The 20,007-nt window shown below is 41.3% G+C and overlaps 1 protein-coding gene across 2 annotated transcripts in view; it reads left to right on the forward strand.

The window, feature by feature from the left end:
* The window catches only part of LOC126275269 (discoidin domain-containing receptor 2-like), a 741,207-nt gene that overhangs the window by 491,565 nt on the left and 229,635 nt on the right, over positions 1–20,007 (forward strand). For both annotated transcript variants that reach the window (XM_049977182.1, XM_049977183.1), the window contains exon 4: positions 14,163–14,268. In XM_049977182.1, coding sequence (XP_049833139.1) covers positions 14,163–14,268 — 106 coding nt within the window. The remainder of the gene's footprint in view (positions 1–14,162; positions 14,269–20,007) is intronic.

Raw genomic sequence — 20,007 nt, forward strand, 5'->3', positions numbered from 1 at the left:
ATACCCCTCCGTTGTGTCCCCACCAACGGCAAGGTCCATGGTTCATGGGAGGGGGGGGGTGGCAGATTGGATACCAGTCAAATTCCTTTCAGTGTACTTAGCAATTATATGCAACCACTCTCTCGTAGGAAGATTCGTAGGAAAAAACTGAAAATTTGCACAAGTCACACAAATACCCAGTAAAGGAAATAGGAGCAGTCCGATAAATTACAGACCCATTTCACTAACGTCGATTTGCAGTAAAATTCTGGAACATATACTGTGGTCGAACATTATCAACCACCTCGAAGAAAACGATTTATTGGCAAATAACGGGCACGGATACAGAAAATGTCGTTCTTCTGAAGCACAACCAGCTCTTTATTCTCCGTAGGTAATGAGTGCTATCTACATGGGACGTCGAAGTGATTCCATATATTTGGACTTCCAGTAAACTTTTGACACCGTTCCGCTTAATCGACTTCTCATTAAATTGCGTTACTACGGCGTGTCGTCTCAGTTGTGTGACTGCACTCGTGATTTCCTGTTAAAAAAATCGTAGTCCATAATAATTGGCGGAAAGACATCGAGTAAAACAGAAGAAATATCTGACGTTTCCAAGGAAGTGTTATAGGCCCTCTGTTGTTCCTGATCGACATAAGCGATTTAGAAGGCAATCTCAGCAGCCCTCTTAAATGGTTTGCAGGGAATGTTGTAATTTACTGTCATGAAAAGTCATCAGAAGATGAAAACTATTGCCAAAATGATTAAAACAACATATATGTGAGGTGCATAGAGCAGAACTTGACTCTGAAGAAATAAAAGTGTGAAGTCATCCACGTGAGCACTGAAATGAATGAGCTAAATTTTAGTTACACGGTAAATGACACAAGTCTAAAGGTTGTAAAATCCGTTAAATACTTAGGGCTTACAATTACGCATTACTTAAATTGGAAGAATCACATAGGTAGTGTTGTGGGGAAAGCAAATCAACGACACTAACAGTCTTCCAAAGAGACTGTTTACGCCACGCTTCTCCGCCCTCTTCTGGAATACTGCAGTGCGGTGAGGGATCCGCATCAGATACGATTGATAGAGGACAACGAAAAAGTTCAAAGAAGGGCTGCTCGTTTTGTATTATCGCGCAATAGGGGGGAGAGTCCTACGGATCTGATACACGAATATGGCTGGCACTCACTAAAACATAAACGTTTTTTAACCACCAGCTTTCTCCTCAGAGTGTGAAAATACTTTGTAGGCGCCCACCTACGTATAGAGAATGAATTGATTAGCATAATGTAATAGGAGAAATCCGAGCGCTACTCGCCAGTGGAACGGTGAGGAAGTAGTTTAAGGATGGTTCGATCCACCCTCTGTAACGCACTTAATTATGGATTTCAGAGTTATCGTGTAGATGTAGAACATCGTGTATCACACCCGTAACACCCTCTCTCCTTTTTAGCGATAATACTAAACGAGCTCCCCTTCTGTGACCTTTTTCGTTGGTAAATTTATCTTCCAACAGCGTAACAGTTCACGTCATAAGGCCATAATCGTGCTATAGTGGTTTGTAGAGCCCGATGAGGACTCACGTTGAAGGCTTGATCATTAAATTTACCTACTCTATGACACCCGTGTGAGACACTCTCGGGTAACTGCTTCGTGCACACTACCACCGGCCTGTAATTTACGCGAATTCATACTTAGATAGTATTATTTTGAATCTTTATTCGAGAGTTTTGCATTCAGCCTAAGGTCTGGGTCCATGTGCCGGAAACGAACGAGTCGCAAATTACAGCCTGCAGCTCGTGGTCTCGCGGTTGCGTTCTCGCTTCCAGAGTACAGGGTCCCGGATTCGATTCCCGGCGGGGTTAGGGATTTTCACCTGCCTCAAGATGACTGGGTGTTTGTGTTGTCCTCATCATTTCATCATCATTCATGACAGTGGCGAGATTGGACTGAGAAGGTTGGGAATTTGTACAGGCGCTGATAACCATGTAGTTGAGCACCCCCACTAACCAAACAAACATCAGCAGCATTCGAAAATTATAAGCGAAAGTCTTTCAGATACCTTTGACAGTGCGATACGTGTACTGGTACGTTGTGGCTAAGACTGTAGGTTAGGCAACTTTCAGAGGTTTTAGTGTGGATCAAATCTAGAAAAAATTTCTAGTAAGCATTTAACCTAAAATGCATCCCCTAAAAGCAATGAGCACTGGTTCAAATGGCTCTGAGCACTATGGGACTTAACATCTTAGGTCATTAGTCCCCTATAACTTAGAAATACTTAAATCTAACTAACCTAAGGACATCACACACATCCATGCCCGAGGCAGGATTCGAACCTGCGACCGTAACAGTCCCGCGGTTCCGGACTGAAGCGCTTAGAACCGCACGGCCACCGCGGCCGGCGAGCACTGGTTAAATAGAGGAGATGCGAGGATGTGTTTCACAATAGGAAGACGAACTAGTGCTCATAGCTCCTCAGGTATGCATTTTAGAGCCTTTGTTCAGTGGATAATTTTTCTTTGGTTTGGTCTATGCTACCACCTCTGAAAGTGCCTTCCGTACAATCTTAGCAACAACAACAATAGTACATTTATTCCACTGTCAGAGGCGTCTGAAAGGTTTCCACCTATAACTACTGACTAACACTGAATTAGTGATACATTTATCTGTCTCCATCATCCTTGATAGTTAGCAACATCACCACTGAATCACCCTGTATGTACATACATTTAAAGGCACCGGTGACTGTGACTTCGACACAGTGTAGCGTCGTTGGATTACGTTTCCAGATCACTATTCCAGTATAAAATTTGATGTGCTAAGTCCCCTCTACGGCCTCTATAAGTGCGTAACTTCAATTGTGAAAGGCCCTGTATACAGGGTGATTCATTGATAGTGACCGGGCCAGATATCTCACGAAATAAGCGGCAAACTAGAAAACTACAAAGAACGAAACTCGGATGCTTGGATGATGTCGTCCAGGATACCCAGCAGCGTACATAGCAAACACCTATTGGGCATTTTGATCACAATATCCATACATCAACACGATATCGACCTTCTCTGCATTCGGTAAAAGGCACATTTTAAGACAGGTAAAGTATCAGGAAGCAAATACCGCCCGTACTGGCGGAATGTTACATGATACCACGTACTTATCCGTTTGTGACTATTAAAGCGCCATTTATCACAAAGCGAAAAATGTGGTCCAAGTAAAACAGCGCTATTTCTTTTCGCACTACACGAATATGTAATAAAAAATGGGGGTTCCTATTTTTTAAAAAAACGCAGTTGATTTCCGTTTGACCTATGCCAGCTGCATCTAGGTGCCCGACCATAGCGCCATCTGGTTTCCCCCTTCAAGCTAGACAAGTTTCGTTCTTTGTAGTTTTTTCGTTTGGTGCTTATTTCGTGAGATATTTGGCCCGATCGCTATCAATGGACCACCCTGTATATATTGTGTGATTACATCGTGCGACATATGGCGTGAACCCGCCAAGGCCCTGTCGAATACATGCCACGCAGAATAGCGGCTGTATTGCGTTCCAGTCGCTATTCGGCTGGAAGCCGTACATGTACATCTACATGGATACTCTGGAAATCAGCACCTGGCAGAGAGTTCATCGAACCAGCTTCACAATAATTCGCTATTATTCCAATCTCGAATAACGCACGGAAAAAGCCAACACACTATTATTCCAATCTCGAAGATCGCGTGGAAAAAGCCAACACCTACGTCTTCCCGTGAGAGCCCTGATTTCCTTTATTTTATTATGATAATTGTTTCCCCCCATTTAGGTCAGCGCCAACAAAATATTTTCGCATTAGGAGGAGAAAGTTGGCGGTTGAAGTTTGGTGAGAAGATTTCGCCGCAACGAAAAAAGCCTTTGTTTTAATGTTTCGGTTCATTGAATTACGGTAACAGAGTTAAGCGTTTCGCAATATTTATCTTTCAGTAAGCTTTTCAGCATTCTAAATTTTGTGAAGAATCCGTGAGTGATAGGTTTCGTTTTTTAATTGAAATTACGTTGTGGTAAGAATTTGGCCGTTACATGAATCTCAAATGTTCTTCAAAGTAATTCTCGGTTCATAGTGGGTGTGTAACGCAGCGAATTATCACGAGCGTAGCTCGCCGTGGAGCTGGGAAGAGAGCAGATTTTGGTTCTCACTCCTACACAGCTGACGCTGGCTACTGGGCCGGGCGAGCGGTGTAACGAATGCTGCTTGCAATAAGTTACACATATTCTCCATGAATCTAAAGAAGAGCTGTTAAATATTAATCGATCTTTTCACACTTAGTGTACCAAATTCTATGGATAACCCAATCACACTGCTAAAATTTCTAATAAAAAACGTCAGTTCTTTTGGAGATATAATTTTTTACGTAAAACACATAATAGCCATGCTGGCATTGTGGAACATCGAGTTAGAGACTACAATGTGTTCATCGATAGTGTCAGCTGAAATTGTAGCAAAATGGTTAGGTTCACATAACGTAATTATCTGAAATTTTCTTCAGTTTCATTACCACGGATTTCTGACGTGATTAACCCTATCGCTAACGAGAACTTCTGTAGCAGCCGGGAGTGAATGTGGTGCTCAGCCGGTGGACTGCTGCAGCAGTAGAGTGCGGACTGTGCCGTCCAGCCGGTGGACTGCTGTGGCAATTCCGCCTCGTGTCGTATTTCTCCGCTTCACTACGCTCAACTTGTATTGACGTTTGACCTATGCACCATAGAGCGGCTTTGTTCAAAGTCTGTAGTTAACAACAGAGTCACTGGATGGCAGTTGCATTCAGTTTCAAAGCCTTGGTTTCGCTTCAGTTGCACAGCCCATTTCCCGCCTTGTTTCTAATCTGGAGTGACGTGTTGTTAACCTCAGTTTCTACTACACTACTGGCCTTTAAAATTGCTACACCACATAGATGACGTGCTACAGACGCGTAATTTAACCTACACGAAGGAGATTTGCAAGTGATTAGCTTTCCAAAGCATTCGCACGAGGTTGGTGCCGGTGGCGACACCTACAACCTGCTGATATGAGGAAAGTTTGCATCCGATTTCTCATACACAAAAAGCAGTTGACCGGCGTTGCCTGGTGAAAACTTGCTGTCATGACTCGTGTAAGGAGGAGAAATTCGTACCATCACGTTTCTGACTTTGATAAAGGTCGGATTGTAAGCTATCGAGATTTCGGATTATCGTATCGCAACATTGCTGGTCGCGTTGGTCGAGATCCAATGACTGTTAGCAGAATATGGAATCGGTGGGTTCAGGAGGGTAATACGGAACGCCGTGCTGGATCCTAACGGCCTCATATCACTAGCAGTCGAGATGACATGCATCTTATCCGCACGGCTGTAACTGTTCGTGCAGCCACGTCTCGATCCCTGAGTCAACAGATGGGGACGTTTGCTAGACAACAACCATCTGCAAGAACAGTTCGACGACGTTTGCAGCAGCACGGACTATCAGTTCGGAGACCGTGGCTACGGTTACCCTTTACGCTGCATCACAGATAGGAGCGCCTGCGATGGTGTTGTCAACGACGAACGTGGGTGCACGAATGGCAAAACGTCATTTTTTCGTATGAATCCAGGTTCTGTTTACAGCATCTCGATGGTCGCATCCGTATTTGGCTACATCGCGGTGCACGCATATTGGAAGCGTGTATTCGTCATCGCCATACTGGCGTATCACCCGGCATAATGGTATGGGGTGCCATTGCTCTACCCTTAATTCGATCCCTGCGAAACCATAAATTTTAGCAGGATAATGCACGACCACACGTTGCAGGTCCTGTACGGGCCTTTCTGGATACAGAAAATGTTCGACTGCTGCCCTGGCCAGCACATTCTCCAGATCTCTCACCAATTGAAAACGTCTGATCAATGCTGGCCGAGGAACTGGCTCGTCACAATACGCTAGTCACTACTCTCGATGAACTGTGATATCGTGTTGAAGCTGCATGGGCAGCTGTACCTGTAGACGGCATCCAAGCTCTGTTTGACTCAATGCCCAGATGTATCAAGACCGTTATTACAGTCAGAGGTGGTTGCTCTGGATACTGGTATCTCAGGATCTATGGACCCAAATTGTGTGAAAATCTAATCACATCTCAGTTGCCGGCCAGTGTGGCCGAGCGGTTCTAGGCACTTCAGTCTGGAACCGAGCGACCGCTACGGTCGCCGGATCGAATCCCGCCTCGGGAATGGATGTGTGTGATGTCCTCAGGTTAGTTAGGATTAAATAGGGGACTGATGACCTTGTATATTAAGTCCCGTAGTGCTCAGAGCCATTTGAACCATTTTGATCATCTGTTTTCTAGTATAATATATTTGTTTAATGAATACCCGTTTATCATCTGCATTTCTTTTTGCTGTAGCAATTTTAATGACCAGTAGTGTAGAAGTGATATGGCAGATAAGCGATAAACTGTGGAAGAAGCTCTTTCTCTCATACTGTGTAGTGACTTTGAAGATGAAAGCGTATCACCGCCCGAATCTGACAAAATTAGACATCTATTGCAGCTGCTTCTACATTAGGTGCCCGTGCTACTCGAGCTGTTCGATTGACATCCCGAGACTGGGTTTTGTGCACAGACATGACACACAGTATCAAAAACATGTGAGATTTGTATAAATATTTTCCCGAATAAATATATAGTATAAAGTCCAGTAATTGCGATAACACTACGAGTTTGAAAGCAGGGCAGGGTAGCGGCGCGGGTAGCGCGAAAAATACGCCGTGCAGCGGGGACTGCCAGGCGGGACTGTCGCTCATCCACAGCGCACGACGCAACTGTCACGGCGCCGGCGTGAAAGGGTTAAAGTGTTCTGAAGAGAATGACAGAGTGAACGGAGGATATACGTAAAGTTAGAATGTGATATTATATTAAAACTACGTAAATGTATGGGTGAAAAAATTGTTGTGCAATAGGGGAATTTGTGACGTATGTCCGAGTGAGCTTGATTATGTAAAAAGCTACCAGAAGAGGAGTTGAGTATAAGATTTATTAGGAATTTCTTTTGTGTAAAGGAATCATATTTTTTCATTAAATTTTATGTAGTTTCGGAATTACGAAATTTCTAGTGTAAATTAGTTGTGGTAATGTGACTGGCTGACGATAGAAATACTGCCAGTATAAAGGAGCTGGAGATGATTTGACTGGCTGCTTAACATGCTAGCCAATATGAATTGAGCATTTCCCGTGAGTTCGAGTACCGCCTTCTACCTCAGATCTGTGACTCGATATAATCGCTCGGGAGCTGTCTTCTGGTAAAAGCCCATGTTAAATCACGTTGTTCAGTTTTGTACTATAACGAGGAAATTCGCCCGTTTGATCGGATCTCTTATCGCTGACGAAAAGCGACTACAGTGTGGAGTATTTTGTGGAATTTGAACTTTGCGTATACTTTATTTTAGGAGATATTTGCCTGTGAACATTTCAAGTCGTACATAAATTCCAGCGGCGTGTTTCTATCAGATTACGAGACATTATGGTGAGCAATTCTTTACAAGGAGCCTACTGAACGACGGAATGTGGTAACTCGCAAGTAGTCGTGGGTCTGTGACTGTTTAGGACATTCGAAGTATCGGGTCGGACTAAATAACTTCTGGCTGCTTTTGGATGTAAATTTGTTGCAGAGACAGTCAGTAACATCACAAAATTGTCGCTCTATTAAATACGGACTTGATAACCATTTTCCTTGGTTTATAGAAGATAAACCAACAAAAAAGAAATGTTTTAATATTTTTTCAAAAGACTCAGTCAAGAATCCCGAACGCTCATTAGTTTAACTAACTTTTAGCTATTGCCTATGGACTGGAGTTATGCTGCCTTTTCGTGGTAGGTATTTAGTCGAATTTTCGTCAACGGTGCTTCTGTCGGCTAAAGCAGAACCTACTGTCGCAGAGTGAAGGGGCAGCCAACCTGAAGCCTAGCAAGTAGTTGGACTGATTGCTTAATGGATACTGAGCAACCAACCCGCCCCTCTGCAGCCTGTCAGTTTATATGTTCTTTAACGTCATTTCGTGTTACCAATATCAGCTTCTTCCCAAGACATAGAAGCTTTTGATCAGGTAATAGTAGGCGGAAATGCAGTTTGTATTTCGATCGCGCCTCCATGACTCTTGTGCAGAAAGACTTTCAGTATTCTACTGCATCCTTTTTCAGTAAGCTGCCATAGGAATCCGGAAATCTTAGCAGTATCCCACCTGTTTTCAAATCTTAAGCAGAGAGTTCCTTCGTGAGTCACTCGTTATATTCTGTCGAGGAGTTCCTTGAAAAATTAAGCTGATTCTTATGTTTAGCGTTTATACAGACTTAAAGCTTGTCGTCCTTTTAGGATTCACATATATGTTACTTCATCTACTCATATTTTTCTATTGTACCTAACTTCATGTACTGACACGTTCCATTACCATGGAGATTCACTCCTCAGTTTAGTACTACGGAACTAAACGTGTAAAAAAAAAATAAAAAAAATTAAAATTCATGTGAATTAGATCCGTATTAGGGTACCTTAAACGACTACAGAAACATTTGAAGTGAAAATTTAGCTGAACTGTCCTGTATATGTATACAACAACTGCAAGGAAACTCTCACAATGTGCAGCACGCTATTCACTGTTTTACAATCAAGGCAACTAAGAGGTAAATGACTTATGCACTGAAGCACTGAAATAACACGGTAAAGAAGAGTACTTAAGTCGTAACTTGCCTCGCCTAACGAAATGAAAGTCCTAGTTCGAAAACTAACAAAAAAGCACTCTATTTTACTGCAATTCTTTCGGTGATCTCAGCAATGAAGCTGTGGATGGTTGATAAAAGACGAAGGGAAGAAATAGAAGTTTAGAGTTTAATGTCCGGTAGATGTTGAAGACATAAGACAGGGGTAAAAGCATGGACTCAGGGAAGTATAAGCCATGTAGTCTGACCGCGTGCTTTTGGAAGGAACGAAACCGGTGTTCACCAAAAGCATCCAAGGAAAAGCTAATTATGGTCTACCGTATAGGTTTCTGAACCGCCGAACTCCTGAGAGTGAGTCCAACGTTCTGAGCAATACGATTCCTCGCTTGCTGGGAGAACGAAATCACTTTTCTTCGACTATGTACTAAACTCGACACTTAAATTAAGTCTAAATCGAGTCATCACAAGGAACTGAGCATCCTCCAAGTGTTAACGGAAGTGCTGATGTCTCAATATTAATATAAAATAATAAGTTTAAGACTGGAACGTAGATAATGGAGCGAAAGTCGGACTCAATGCTAAGTTCAAAATAGTGGTCCAATCATTGCCGCTTCTTGTAAATAACGTAACGCTGTCTCTCCTATTCGCATTAAATCTTGAGCTCTGCCTTCAACACGGCAGTAAGTGGTCATTACGTCATGGTTAAAAACTACTGTACTTTAGAATGACACAGCACCCACACCCAACATGTGTAACAACACGCTAGCTTTCTGTACAAATAAGACCAACGTGCTGCACCTTTAATGCAAAGTGAGCATGAGGCGAGGCATGTGCTGCTGCTAAGGCCAGCCGCCCCACGTGGACAGGACACGTGCGTCGCCTGCCAGAGGGGCCGCTGCTTGCACGTGACGCTGCCACCGTTGTCCGCGACTAGCGAAATGCGCTGCGGAGCCGTCGCTGCCAGATGTGTGTCAAGAGGTGTCGCATACGGGTAGACGAATGGCTTACGGTCTGCTACTGATGTACGTCAATAGCGCCTGTGTTCGAGTGTGAGTCAGTATACATGGTGGAATGGTTTAACTACCTATCAAATAGAATAGACAAAAGATGAGCAATCACTGGATGGTGTGTGTGACACGTAATAGCAATGATTGAGAGAGTGCGGCGGCGCGGTTCCTTTCGTCCATTACCTGCACACTACCAGTGAACTTGTTGCAGCTTAAATCACTTAATAAAAGCAAGGCCTCCGGTCCAGATTGTATACCAGTCAGGTTTCTCTCAGAGTATGCTGTTAAAATAGCTCCATTTAGCAATTATATACAACCACCCGCTCACAGAAAGATCCGTACCTCAAGAGTGGAAAATTGCTCAAGCTACACCAATACCCAAAAAAAGAGAAATAGGAGTAATCCACTGGATTATAGGCCTATATCACTAACGTCGAATTTCAGTAGGTTTTTAGAACATATACTGTATTCGAACATTATGAAGCACCTCGAAGAAAACGATTTATTGACATATAGTCAGCACGGATTCAGAAAATATCGTTCTCCTGAAACATAACTAACTCCTTATGCTCATGAAGTATTAAGTGTTATCGACAGGGGCTGTCAAATAGATTCATATTTTTAAATTTCCAGAAGGCTTTCGACACCGTTCCTCACAAGCGTCTTTTAATGAAACTACGTGACTACGGAGTATCCCCTCAGTTGTGCGACAGGATTCGTGATTTCCAGTCAGAAAGGTCACAGTTAGTAGCAATAGACGGAAAGTCATCGAGTAAAACAGTAGCAATATTCGGCGTCCCCCAAGGAAGTGTTATAGGCCCTCTATTGCTCCTGATTTATATTGACGACATAGGAGACAATTTGAGTAGCCGTCTTAGATTGTTTGCACATGATGCTGTCATTTACCGTCTTGTTAAGTCATCAGATGATCAAAAAGACTTGCAAAATGATTTAGATATGATATCTGTATGGTGCGAAAAGTGGCAATTGACCCTGAATAGAGAAAAGTGCGAAGTTATTCACATGAGTACTAAAAGAGACCAGCTAAATTTCTATTACGCGATAAGTCACACAAATCTGAGGGCTGTAAATTCAACTAAATACTCAGGGATTACAATTACAAGTAACATAAATTGGAACGATCACATAGATAATATTGTGGGTAGAGCAAATCAAAGACTGCGATTCATTGTCAGAACACTTAGAAGGCGCAACAGGTCTGCCAAAGAGACTGCTTACACTACGCTTGTCCTTCCTATTCCGGAGTACTGCTGTGCGGTGTAGTATCCTCATCAGGTGGCACTGACGGATGACATCGAAAAAGTACAAAGAAGGGCAGCTCGTTTTGCATTATCGCGAAATAGGGGAGATAGTGTCACAGGCATGATACGTGAATTGGAGTGGCAATCATGAAAACAAAGACTTTTTCGTTGCGACGGGATCTTCTCATGAAATTTCAATCACCAGTTTTCTCCTTCGATTGCTAAACATTCTGTTGGCACGCACCTACATAGGGAAAAATGATCATCACGATAAAGTAAGAGAAATCAGGGCTCGCATGGAAAAATGTAAGTGCTCGTTTTTTCCCACGTCCCGTTCGAGAGTGGAACGATAGAGAGACAGCATGAAGGTGGTTCATTGAACCCTCTGCCAGGCACTTTATTGTGAATAGCAGAGTAATCACGTAGATGTAGATGTAGATCTAGATGTAGATCGCCGGTAGGAAAGGCGAGTACTGCATTTCGAACCAGGCTGCATACAACATAACTATAGGGAAAACGTATTAATTTTGAATGAATGGTGGAAATACGGGCAAAGCTCGGTATATTCTGTACCTTGATAATGTACACGTTCACTGCTAATCTTAACGCAGTCATGCATAAACCCTTTTACTCAGGCTAACAAGTTTATGATAACGTATTTCCCGAAGTCTGAACAGCTACAATGCACTGCTTATTTTAAAAATGAAAATGCTCGCCATGGTATTAAGTTTATCGGTGTCTAATTGACTCAAGCTTTTAGTCACCGATCTGCCCAATATGCCACGCGGAATTACTGTCTTTCCTCATACACAAAATGATTTAAAAATCCGTACACTGGGCTCCCACTTCTTTAGACTGCTGTAAGCATTCTATATCTCCAAGAGAAAAGACGCGCAATAAATACTCCGTCCTGATTGGTCAATTTTCTTTAAGACCAATAGAAAAACGTTATTCTCCCGTGTTAGTCCTCGCTTTTCATGACTAACCAATCAACAACTAACTGGGTGGAGCTCTCTTTGTAGCTACCGATTTGTAAAAGTTTATTGTATCACCTATTTCTCAGACTGTTGCTGCAGATGTGGCACGATGAGCCAGAGTCGTACGCCGAACACAATGGTTTTCCCTCTCGGCAGTGCCACATGGCACATGGCTGTCCTGCACCCAGCCTTCTTGCGAGCGTATATTTTTATGACCACTATTGGCAGAAATCATGTACAGTTTCCGAGATTCAGACCAAGACTTTCTCCAGTATTACAGAAGGAAAATGAAGCACCTCGTTGCCTTATTATACTACCTCGTTCAAATTCAGTGGTGTGTTTATAATGGCGTCATTTTCATTTTAAAGTCATTCTTGATTGACAAGAACTGACTGTGACTTATCTCTAAGGTAAGTAACGCTCATGACGGTTATAGTGTGTATTTAAAGTAAACATAATTTACTTTTTCTTCGGGAGCATGTATCATTTGATCAGTCTTCATTTAATAGAAAGGTCCCCTTTTAGAAACGTCTGATTATATCGACAGGGAGAGTGTATTCGAGGCTTTACAGTCAAGCATCACAGAGACCACAAAACCAAACATAATTGTGCGAAGAAGTAGAAGAGACGCTACTCAACAATGTTGAGAAGATATTGATAAAAGTATAAATGGCTATTCTAGGAGAAAATATTCGTATTTCATGAACATAAAGTACTAAAATCATAAAAAAACAAATTTAAAGAGTGTAAAAGAAAGTAGAAAGAATAAAAATTGTGATGACAACGGTATATGTAAAATTTACGCATCCAGTGTCAACATAAAATGCTTGTTGAGGTGTCTTACTGCGTGACGGACCATCTCTGAGAAATTTTAACCATTTGACTTCTTTTCACGGAAAAGTTTACACAAACCGGAACAGCAATCACCGACAGCTGTCGACTGTTTATTATTCATAACCGATGCTGCAATCTGTAATTATGGAAGAACGTTTCTCATTGAGTAAATAATAATTATTATTCTTTTACGACGAAATACATTTCGCTAAAGTTTCACCATTGCCAGAACGTCAATTTATTTTCCGTCAAATAACATGTCTTAAACATTAACCAAAAAATTCCTCAGTGTGGTATCAGCTTTCATATTCTTATCTGAAAGTAGTCACAACAGAAAATCATACCACTAGTACCTCTGACGTGGAGAATATGTGCGATTCGTGTTTCAGTTTCCCTAATGATGAACAAGATTGCAAAGACAAAAGCAGAAAATAAAAACGGAACTGTTCCATCCCTAAAAATTTTTCAGTATTCGGTAAATCTCTACCTTCTGGTGTGTGATGGCTCTAAATTCGATTTCTGTTCAGCCACTTTCACTTTTGTGTACTACTAAGCCATTTGATAATACCGCTGTGATATTGTACGATAAAGTACAGTTTAAATCTTTAAAGTATTTACGAAGTAAAACTTTTTCTCCCATAAAGAATTATATCGAAGTCTAAGACATGTCGCAAGGAAGAAAAATGCTCTGATCATAGCATCTGCAAAATTCAATATATTTTTGATCGGGAACTACCTGACATTCAAAGTTTGCAGGGTCACATCACTCCATACCATTATCACATGACTTTGGATGCAGTGTATTTTGACTACAGATATTCTGTTCTATTTATCTCCTTGCTCACCCAGTAGATATTCTTACTCTGTTCTGACTGTGAACCAATGTACCACCTCCCCCTGTATTAATATTAATTTCGTATGAATCGTTGGCCAGTTGTTTGAAAATTAAAAAAAAAATTCTAATGTCTCTAAGCACTATGCGACTTAACATCTGAGGTCATCAGTCCCATAGACATAGAACTACTTAAACCTAACTAACCTAAAGACATCACACAGACCCATGTCCGAGGCAGGATTCGAACCTGTGACCGTAGCAGCAGCGCGGTTCCGGACTGAAGCGCCTAGAACCGCTCGTCACAGCGCTCGGCTTGCTTGAAAAGAAGTGGTTTAATCACTACAGATTCTCCGATTGGGCAGAAATGTACTAAACATTCACCTAAAGGCTCAGTGGCTAATTTAACAGTACAGTCTCTGCCGAAGTGATGGAGGGGGGATGACTTTCAGGCCTGCTTTTCTAATGTATTAACCATTTGAAAAACATGCACTTTTTCTGCCCTACCCTCTGTACGACATTAGTTGGAGACATAATAGAAAACTGACGAGCTGCCTTGTTGTTTCCACAGATCACTGTACGGCGCCATTGGGCATGGAGTCTGGCGCCATCCCAGACGAAGACATCTCTGCGAGCTCCGCTTACGATTCCAGTATTGTTGGTGCTCGCAACAGCAGGTAAGCGAAAACAATAATTACTCTGTTGCTTTAACATTGTCCCCCCGCACTTCAGTCTAACGTTGGTACAATGTATCGTAATCTGTAAACTAAACAAATTGTGATTATATAGCTTTCTTGTCAAGGAACTGTTAGCCCGAGATCTTTCTCTATTCAGAACTAATCAGGTAAACATACTCTGTATAACTGCCTATTAGGTCCTAAATTTTATTACTGCAGGGTTAAACATTTATTTTAGATAAGTGATATTACATCATAATAGTCTGTAAATGTCAATCAACAGATGATCTAAGAAACAAAAATAAAAATAAAAATTTTTTGAAGATCGAAAAACGATGAAATTCCTTTGGAGGACCAGGTAACACTTTCTTTACTCTTTCATTGAATGCAACGCACATAGTCACTGAACGACCTTTCTAGCTAGATAAGGATTCTCTTTATCGTCTTGAATTCCACTTCGTTGATAGCTGTATAAAAAGTGTCCTTCTGATTCTGACGTAACTTTTCTAAATTGCTGTTTGACCATGATACGTACGAGGGTTGTTCTGAAAGTACGTTCCGATCGGTCACGAAATGTAAACCACAGAGGAAACCAGAAACGTTTTATTTGCAACTTATTTGCAACTTCTCTACATAGTAGCCGCTCCAGCTTCGAGTGTTGTCGAAGTGTTGTATCGTCTTTCCAATATCCTCGTCATAGAGGCCAGCCGCCTGTGCTTTCGACCAGTTACCTGCACTGGTGTGCAGCTCGTTGTCTGTGGAAAAGCTTTGTCTTCATAGCCAGCGTTTCTTGTGAGCAGAGATGAGACTCAGGCGAAGCTAATTACGGACTATATTGTGGGTGATCAAACACTTCTCAACGGAAACACTGCGGGAGCGTCTTCGTTGCCCTTGCAGTGTGCGGCCGAGAATTTGCCTGAAAAAGGAACAGTTCCACAGCTGTGTTGTGGCCTGCATGATACAGGCCCTCATACTTGGCGGAAGACGCCATTCCCTACGCATCTTTACGTGCTCACCCTTAGCTCGAAACTGGAAAGATCGACGTGACACAATCGACAAGCATACTAGATACACTGCCCAACAGATCTGTGCAAAACGTTATCGGATTTTTCCAGTGGTTTCCATATCGCGACCGACCGGAAATTACTTTCTGGACAACCCTCGTATAAACTAATATGACGAATATCCTACACATTCTGCTCCTCTGAACTGAAAGTTTGTTTCAGGCTGCTAAAATACACTGTCATAGCCGATTTAAAGCATAGTTATCGGTAGGCATTACTCAAAAATAAACCGCAAACTGCTGTTGTGTGATTCTGTAAATGTACTACCTGTTCCACATCTTCAGGTATATATATAGTCAGACAGCCTAAACGAAAAATAAGACGTTACATCACGCCCACTGGTGTAATAATACGTATAAATAGTGACTTTTTATATACGTCACTACCAATTATACAGGTTGACTGGGAATGGTGGGACGTCCAATGAATTCAACTTTTGCCTGTACCTGGAGATGTAATTCTAACGTTATAATAACGGTTTTAAAGGATTATACAACAGCTGCTCCCGGTTTATTTTGCAAGAGGAATCTGTAATTATTTTCCAGTTGTAATGTTTCGCAGACGTGCCTTCTTACGTCACTTTAGCTTCACTTGTGTCATAGGTAGATATTCTTCCGTCATTTTGGCTGATAGCAAGTGATATCTGGTGGTACTGAGCTCCAGATGTCTTATCTTCTGGATAAGTACGTGTCTATTTGCTATCAACAAATATAATACTGCCTCTCGAGTAGCCGGCCGGTGTGGCTGTGCGGTTCTAGGCGCTTCAGTCTGGAACTTCGTGACCGCTACGGTCGCGGGTTCGAATCCTACCTCGGGTAAGGATGTGTGTGATGTCCTTAGGTTAGTTACGTTTACGTAGTTCTAAGTTCCAGGGGACTGATGACCACAGATGTTAAGTCCCATAGTGCTCAGAGCCATTTGAACCATTTGAGCCTCTCGAGTAGCATGTCTTAGTAAACGTTGAAGACAATAATCTGATAGGAGGTTTGATACGTCGCAGCAGTGTTGGTTGCTGTCATTTGCTGCAATCGTTTCTGTCTACAGCTGCCAATCTTAAATCTCTCCATGTTACTAAATTTATACTCTCCATTGCACCTAATGACGCGACTCCCAAAAGAAGGAGTTCAATATGTAACTCGCTTCAGGCGCTACAAAATTTTGCATCGTAATATTATTGTCAAATGATGACTGTGGCAGAAATTTGTGAAATTCACAAAGAAAATACTCTACCAAAAATATGTCATCATTCTGTGGTGAAGAAACCATGATTGATAATCTGTGACGTTGATTGGTATGTATAGCTAAACAGACTACATATACTACTAAACAAGTAGTATGGTTCTCATTTGTTACTACAAGTTTTGATCCGTTCTTGACACATGTTAACGGTTGAAAGAGTTAATAGTGAACTACTGTTGGGTAATTGTACCAAAGTCGGACATTCTGGATCTAATTAGTGGTTTATTTATCTGCAAATAAAAAGCGTTTTCGGATTATAGAGAACTCGTTTTCTTCACGGATATCACAAGTTTAGTATTCACAGAAAAAATTATAACAAAAAACAAAAGAATACTGAAATTAAAACACACACATACATTTATGAGGCATTACAGTGTTAGGCTCTAAGCAACTCCTGTACAGATTAAAAGGCGCATTTGATAATGAAGCCTTTCACCTTGTAGTTGAAAACCATTCAGGTACCTCTCAAATTTTTCACTTCCACTGGAAATCCACTGGAACGCCAAAGTGTGTATCTCTCTGTTCAATGCTTAAAGAAGTGTTAGCGAAGTACGAGTATAAATCGTTTCTTCCGCCTAGAGTTCACTGAGTGACTGTGCCAGTTCCTTTTGAGTAAGTCCTTCATTTACCACAAATCCGTTACGGGGCATTATTTGCAGCGATAAACGATAGATATTATTTGCTCTGAATACGAATTAGTTATTGAAGTTTCCTATTCCTTGTTATGGAGAGGTATATAAATGCAATTTTGGGGACAGTTTCTGAGAGGTCAATAACATATCCATTTGTTTCTAAATACGAAAACATTGCTGCACATGACAATTAATTTTAGTATTGGCTGAATACATTATTTTCGTTCCTCAATATACACTGTTACCGTTTTAGTTACTATTTGAAGAAAACAATTTCTTAATATGACAGCAAAACTTTAACAACTCTTTACAATGTATCTACGTAGTAGCTTACTATTTTCACGGCTATATTGATACCGTGTGAAGACATCACCTCAATGGAAAGAATATTAAACTTTAGAATTAATTAGCGAAAATGAAGCACCTTTGACTAAAAATCAGTTCAAAACCATCAAATACGCATGATGCGAGACTGAGAGAGAATAAGTAGGCAATAGAAGGACAGAGAAAAAGTTCTTTCTTCTCTGATTTTTGCACGACGATATCTAGTGTTGAAACTTTACCATATAAAAACCTTTGTAGGAATTTCAAAACTATCACAACAAGAACTACGCCTACAAGCGGAAGCTGATCGTCCCACAGCGGTCCTTCCAGTAATTCTGAGAAAGGCTCAGACGGGCTACCAAAAGTAGAGGCTGACGGTTTTCTTTGGCGGCCGAGATTTTAAACAGCACCCAAACTAGTGTGCCGTACTCACTTGTTCTCATTCATTTAAGATATTTTATTGTTTCATGCTGTATAGTAATAATAACAAGAATCAATAAAATTTGTTAAAGAAAAAGTCATCAAGTTAGTGGTTGGTAGCTGCATATATCTTATACTTCAGCCATGGAACCGTCATGATGTCCTCTGCTGATTATATAGCTTAATAACGTATAAGATGATAGTTCGACATAACGACCTTTGAGTCATTAGTTTGCTGTTCCAATAACGCTAAATGTTCGACTGCCACGGTAGCATCATTTTACAGACTCTCTAACTTTCGCCTGTGTTCAGATTTTCGCGCATTTTAGCATATATCGTGATTTTCTTCTTTGGTCCATGTAGTGACTGCCTGTTCTATAACGTATACAATTTGAATAGTTTCAGAGTAGTTTACCACTCATGTCAGCGCAATCATTAAAATTGATGAAGTGCGCGTTTTGTTAGTATATGTGTGGGTTTTACTAAACATATGTCAAGTAAATAGATTTGGAATAACGCCTCCTGTCCTAAATATCAATCAGTCGTTTGATCTTAATGAACGTGATAACGAGATGCTTGCAGGCACGAGCGGAAGATAATGACTGCGTCTCTCTCAGACAAGACAGGTTTTCAGTCATCTCTAGGGCAGATTTTACAACATCGTCTTCTAATACTCATTTACCCCGCCAGATGTTACTCTCAACGCCCACAAATGTACGCGCTTGCATTAGAAAGACAATGTTATAGCGACACTAAGCGCATACCGCTATTACTTCTTGAACACCTTTTGTGAATAAATTTACTCTCTCAGTTAAATCACACGGAAAAAATCAGGACAAAATCCTAATATGAGATTAGAACCGTCACGACTTCCTCACAAATCTGGTTAATGAACCTAAAGAGGTATGATGTTTGTGATAAATTTGCTGTATCAGTTGAAATGGCTCTAAGCACTATGGGACTTAACATCTGAGGTCATCAGTCCCCTAGAACTTAGAACTACTTAAACCTAACTAACCTAAGGACATCACACACATCCATGCTGGAGGCAGGATTCGAACCTGCGACCGTAGCGGTGGCACGGTTCCAGACTGGAACGCATAGAACCGCTCGGCAACCGCGGCCGGCTACTGCATCAGTATGTGGCATAGAAACCAGACAAAATAATCTCGACCGGCACTTCAGTTCTAGGTATGTCACGTTCAACTCAAATGCGCGTCGCTGAATATTAGAGCAAGAGTCACAAAATATGATTTGTAAATCCAACAAGTGCTGTGAGTGATACAAAACGGGACAATAAGAAACATTACAGCGTTCTACAAACCAGTTAATGAAAAAGAAACGAGATTACTTCGATCCCGATTCAAATCATCCAAAAGTTGTAATTTTTCGATCTATCGTCTCCAAAGCCACAACATAAAAAATATATAAATAGCCTAACTGGAACGAGATATATTGCCGTACTAATGGTCTTCACTTCGAAAAAAGGTTTGATGGTAGTCTACTACGTGTAAGTCTCTACATCTCTGCTGGATGGCTGCAACCTACATCCCCTCTCCTTCTCCTCCAACCTCCCATTAGCAAACTTCCTTGATGCCTCAGGATGTATTCTATTAACCGATCTTTTCTTTTAATCACGTTGTGTCTCAACTTTGTTTTCTCCCACATTCGATCGAATACCACCCATCTAGTTTTCAACATTTTTCTCATTTCAGAATCTATCATTCTCTTCTTGTTTGAACTAGTTGTCGCACACGCTTCACTTCCGTACAGGGCAATACTCCATACAAATACCTTCAGAAAAGGGTTAAAACTTTAAATATATATTTTACGTCCATCTTTTTGACTTTGCAGCTCCTTGTATTGGCCTTGTTTGCAGTTAACAGTTTTGAATGTGAGGTCCACCTGTTATGCAAAACACCGTTTTTCTTAGTATCCAAACATGTTTCGTCACCACTGTGCCATCATCAGTGGATTTTCGCTGTTATTTATTCTGCAATGTAAACATTTTTGTTAAATGATTATAAAATTATGTGCATTCTTAGTTCAAGCAAAAGATC

The sequence above is a fragment of the Schistocerca gregaria genome, chromosome 1, assembly GCF_023897955.1.
Source record: "Schistocerca gregaria isolate iqSchGreg1 chromosome 1, iqSchGreg1.2, whole genome shotgun sequence".
Lineage (NCBI taxonomy): Eukaryota > Metazoa > Arthropoda > Insecta > Orthoptera > Acrididae > Schistocerca > Schistocerca gregaria.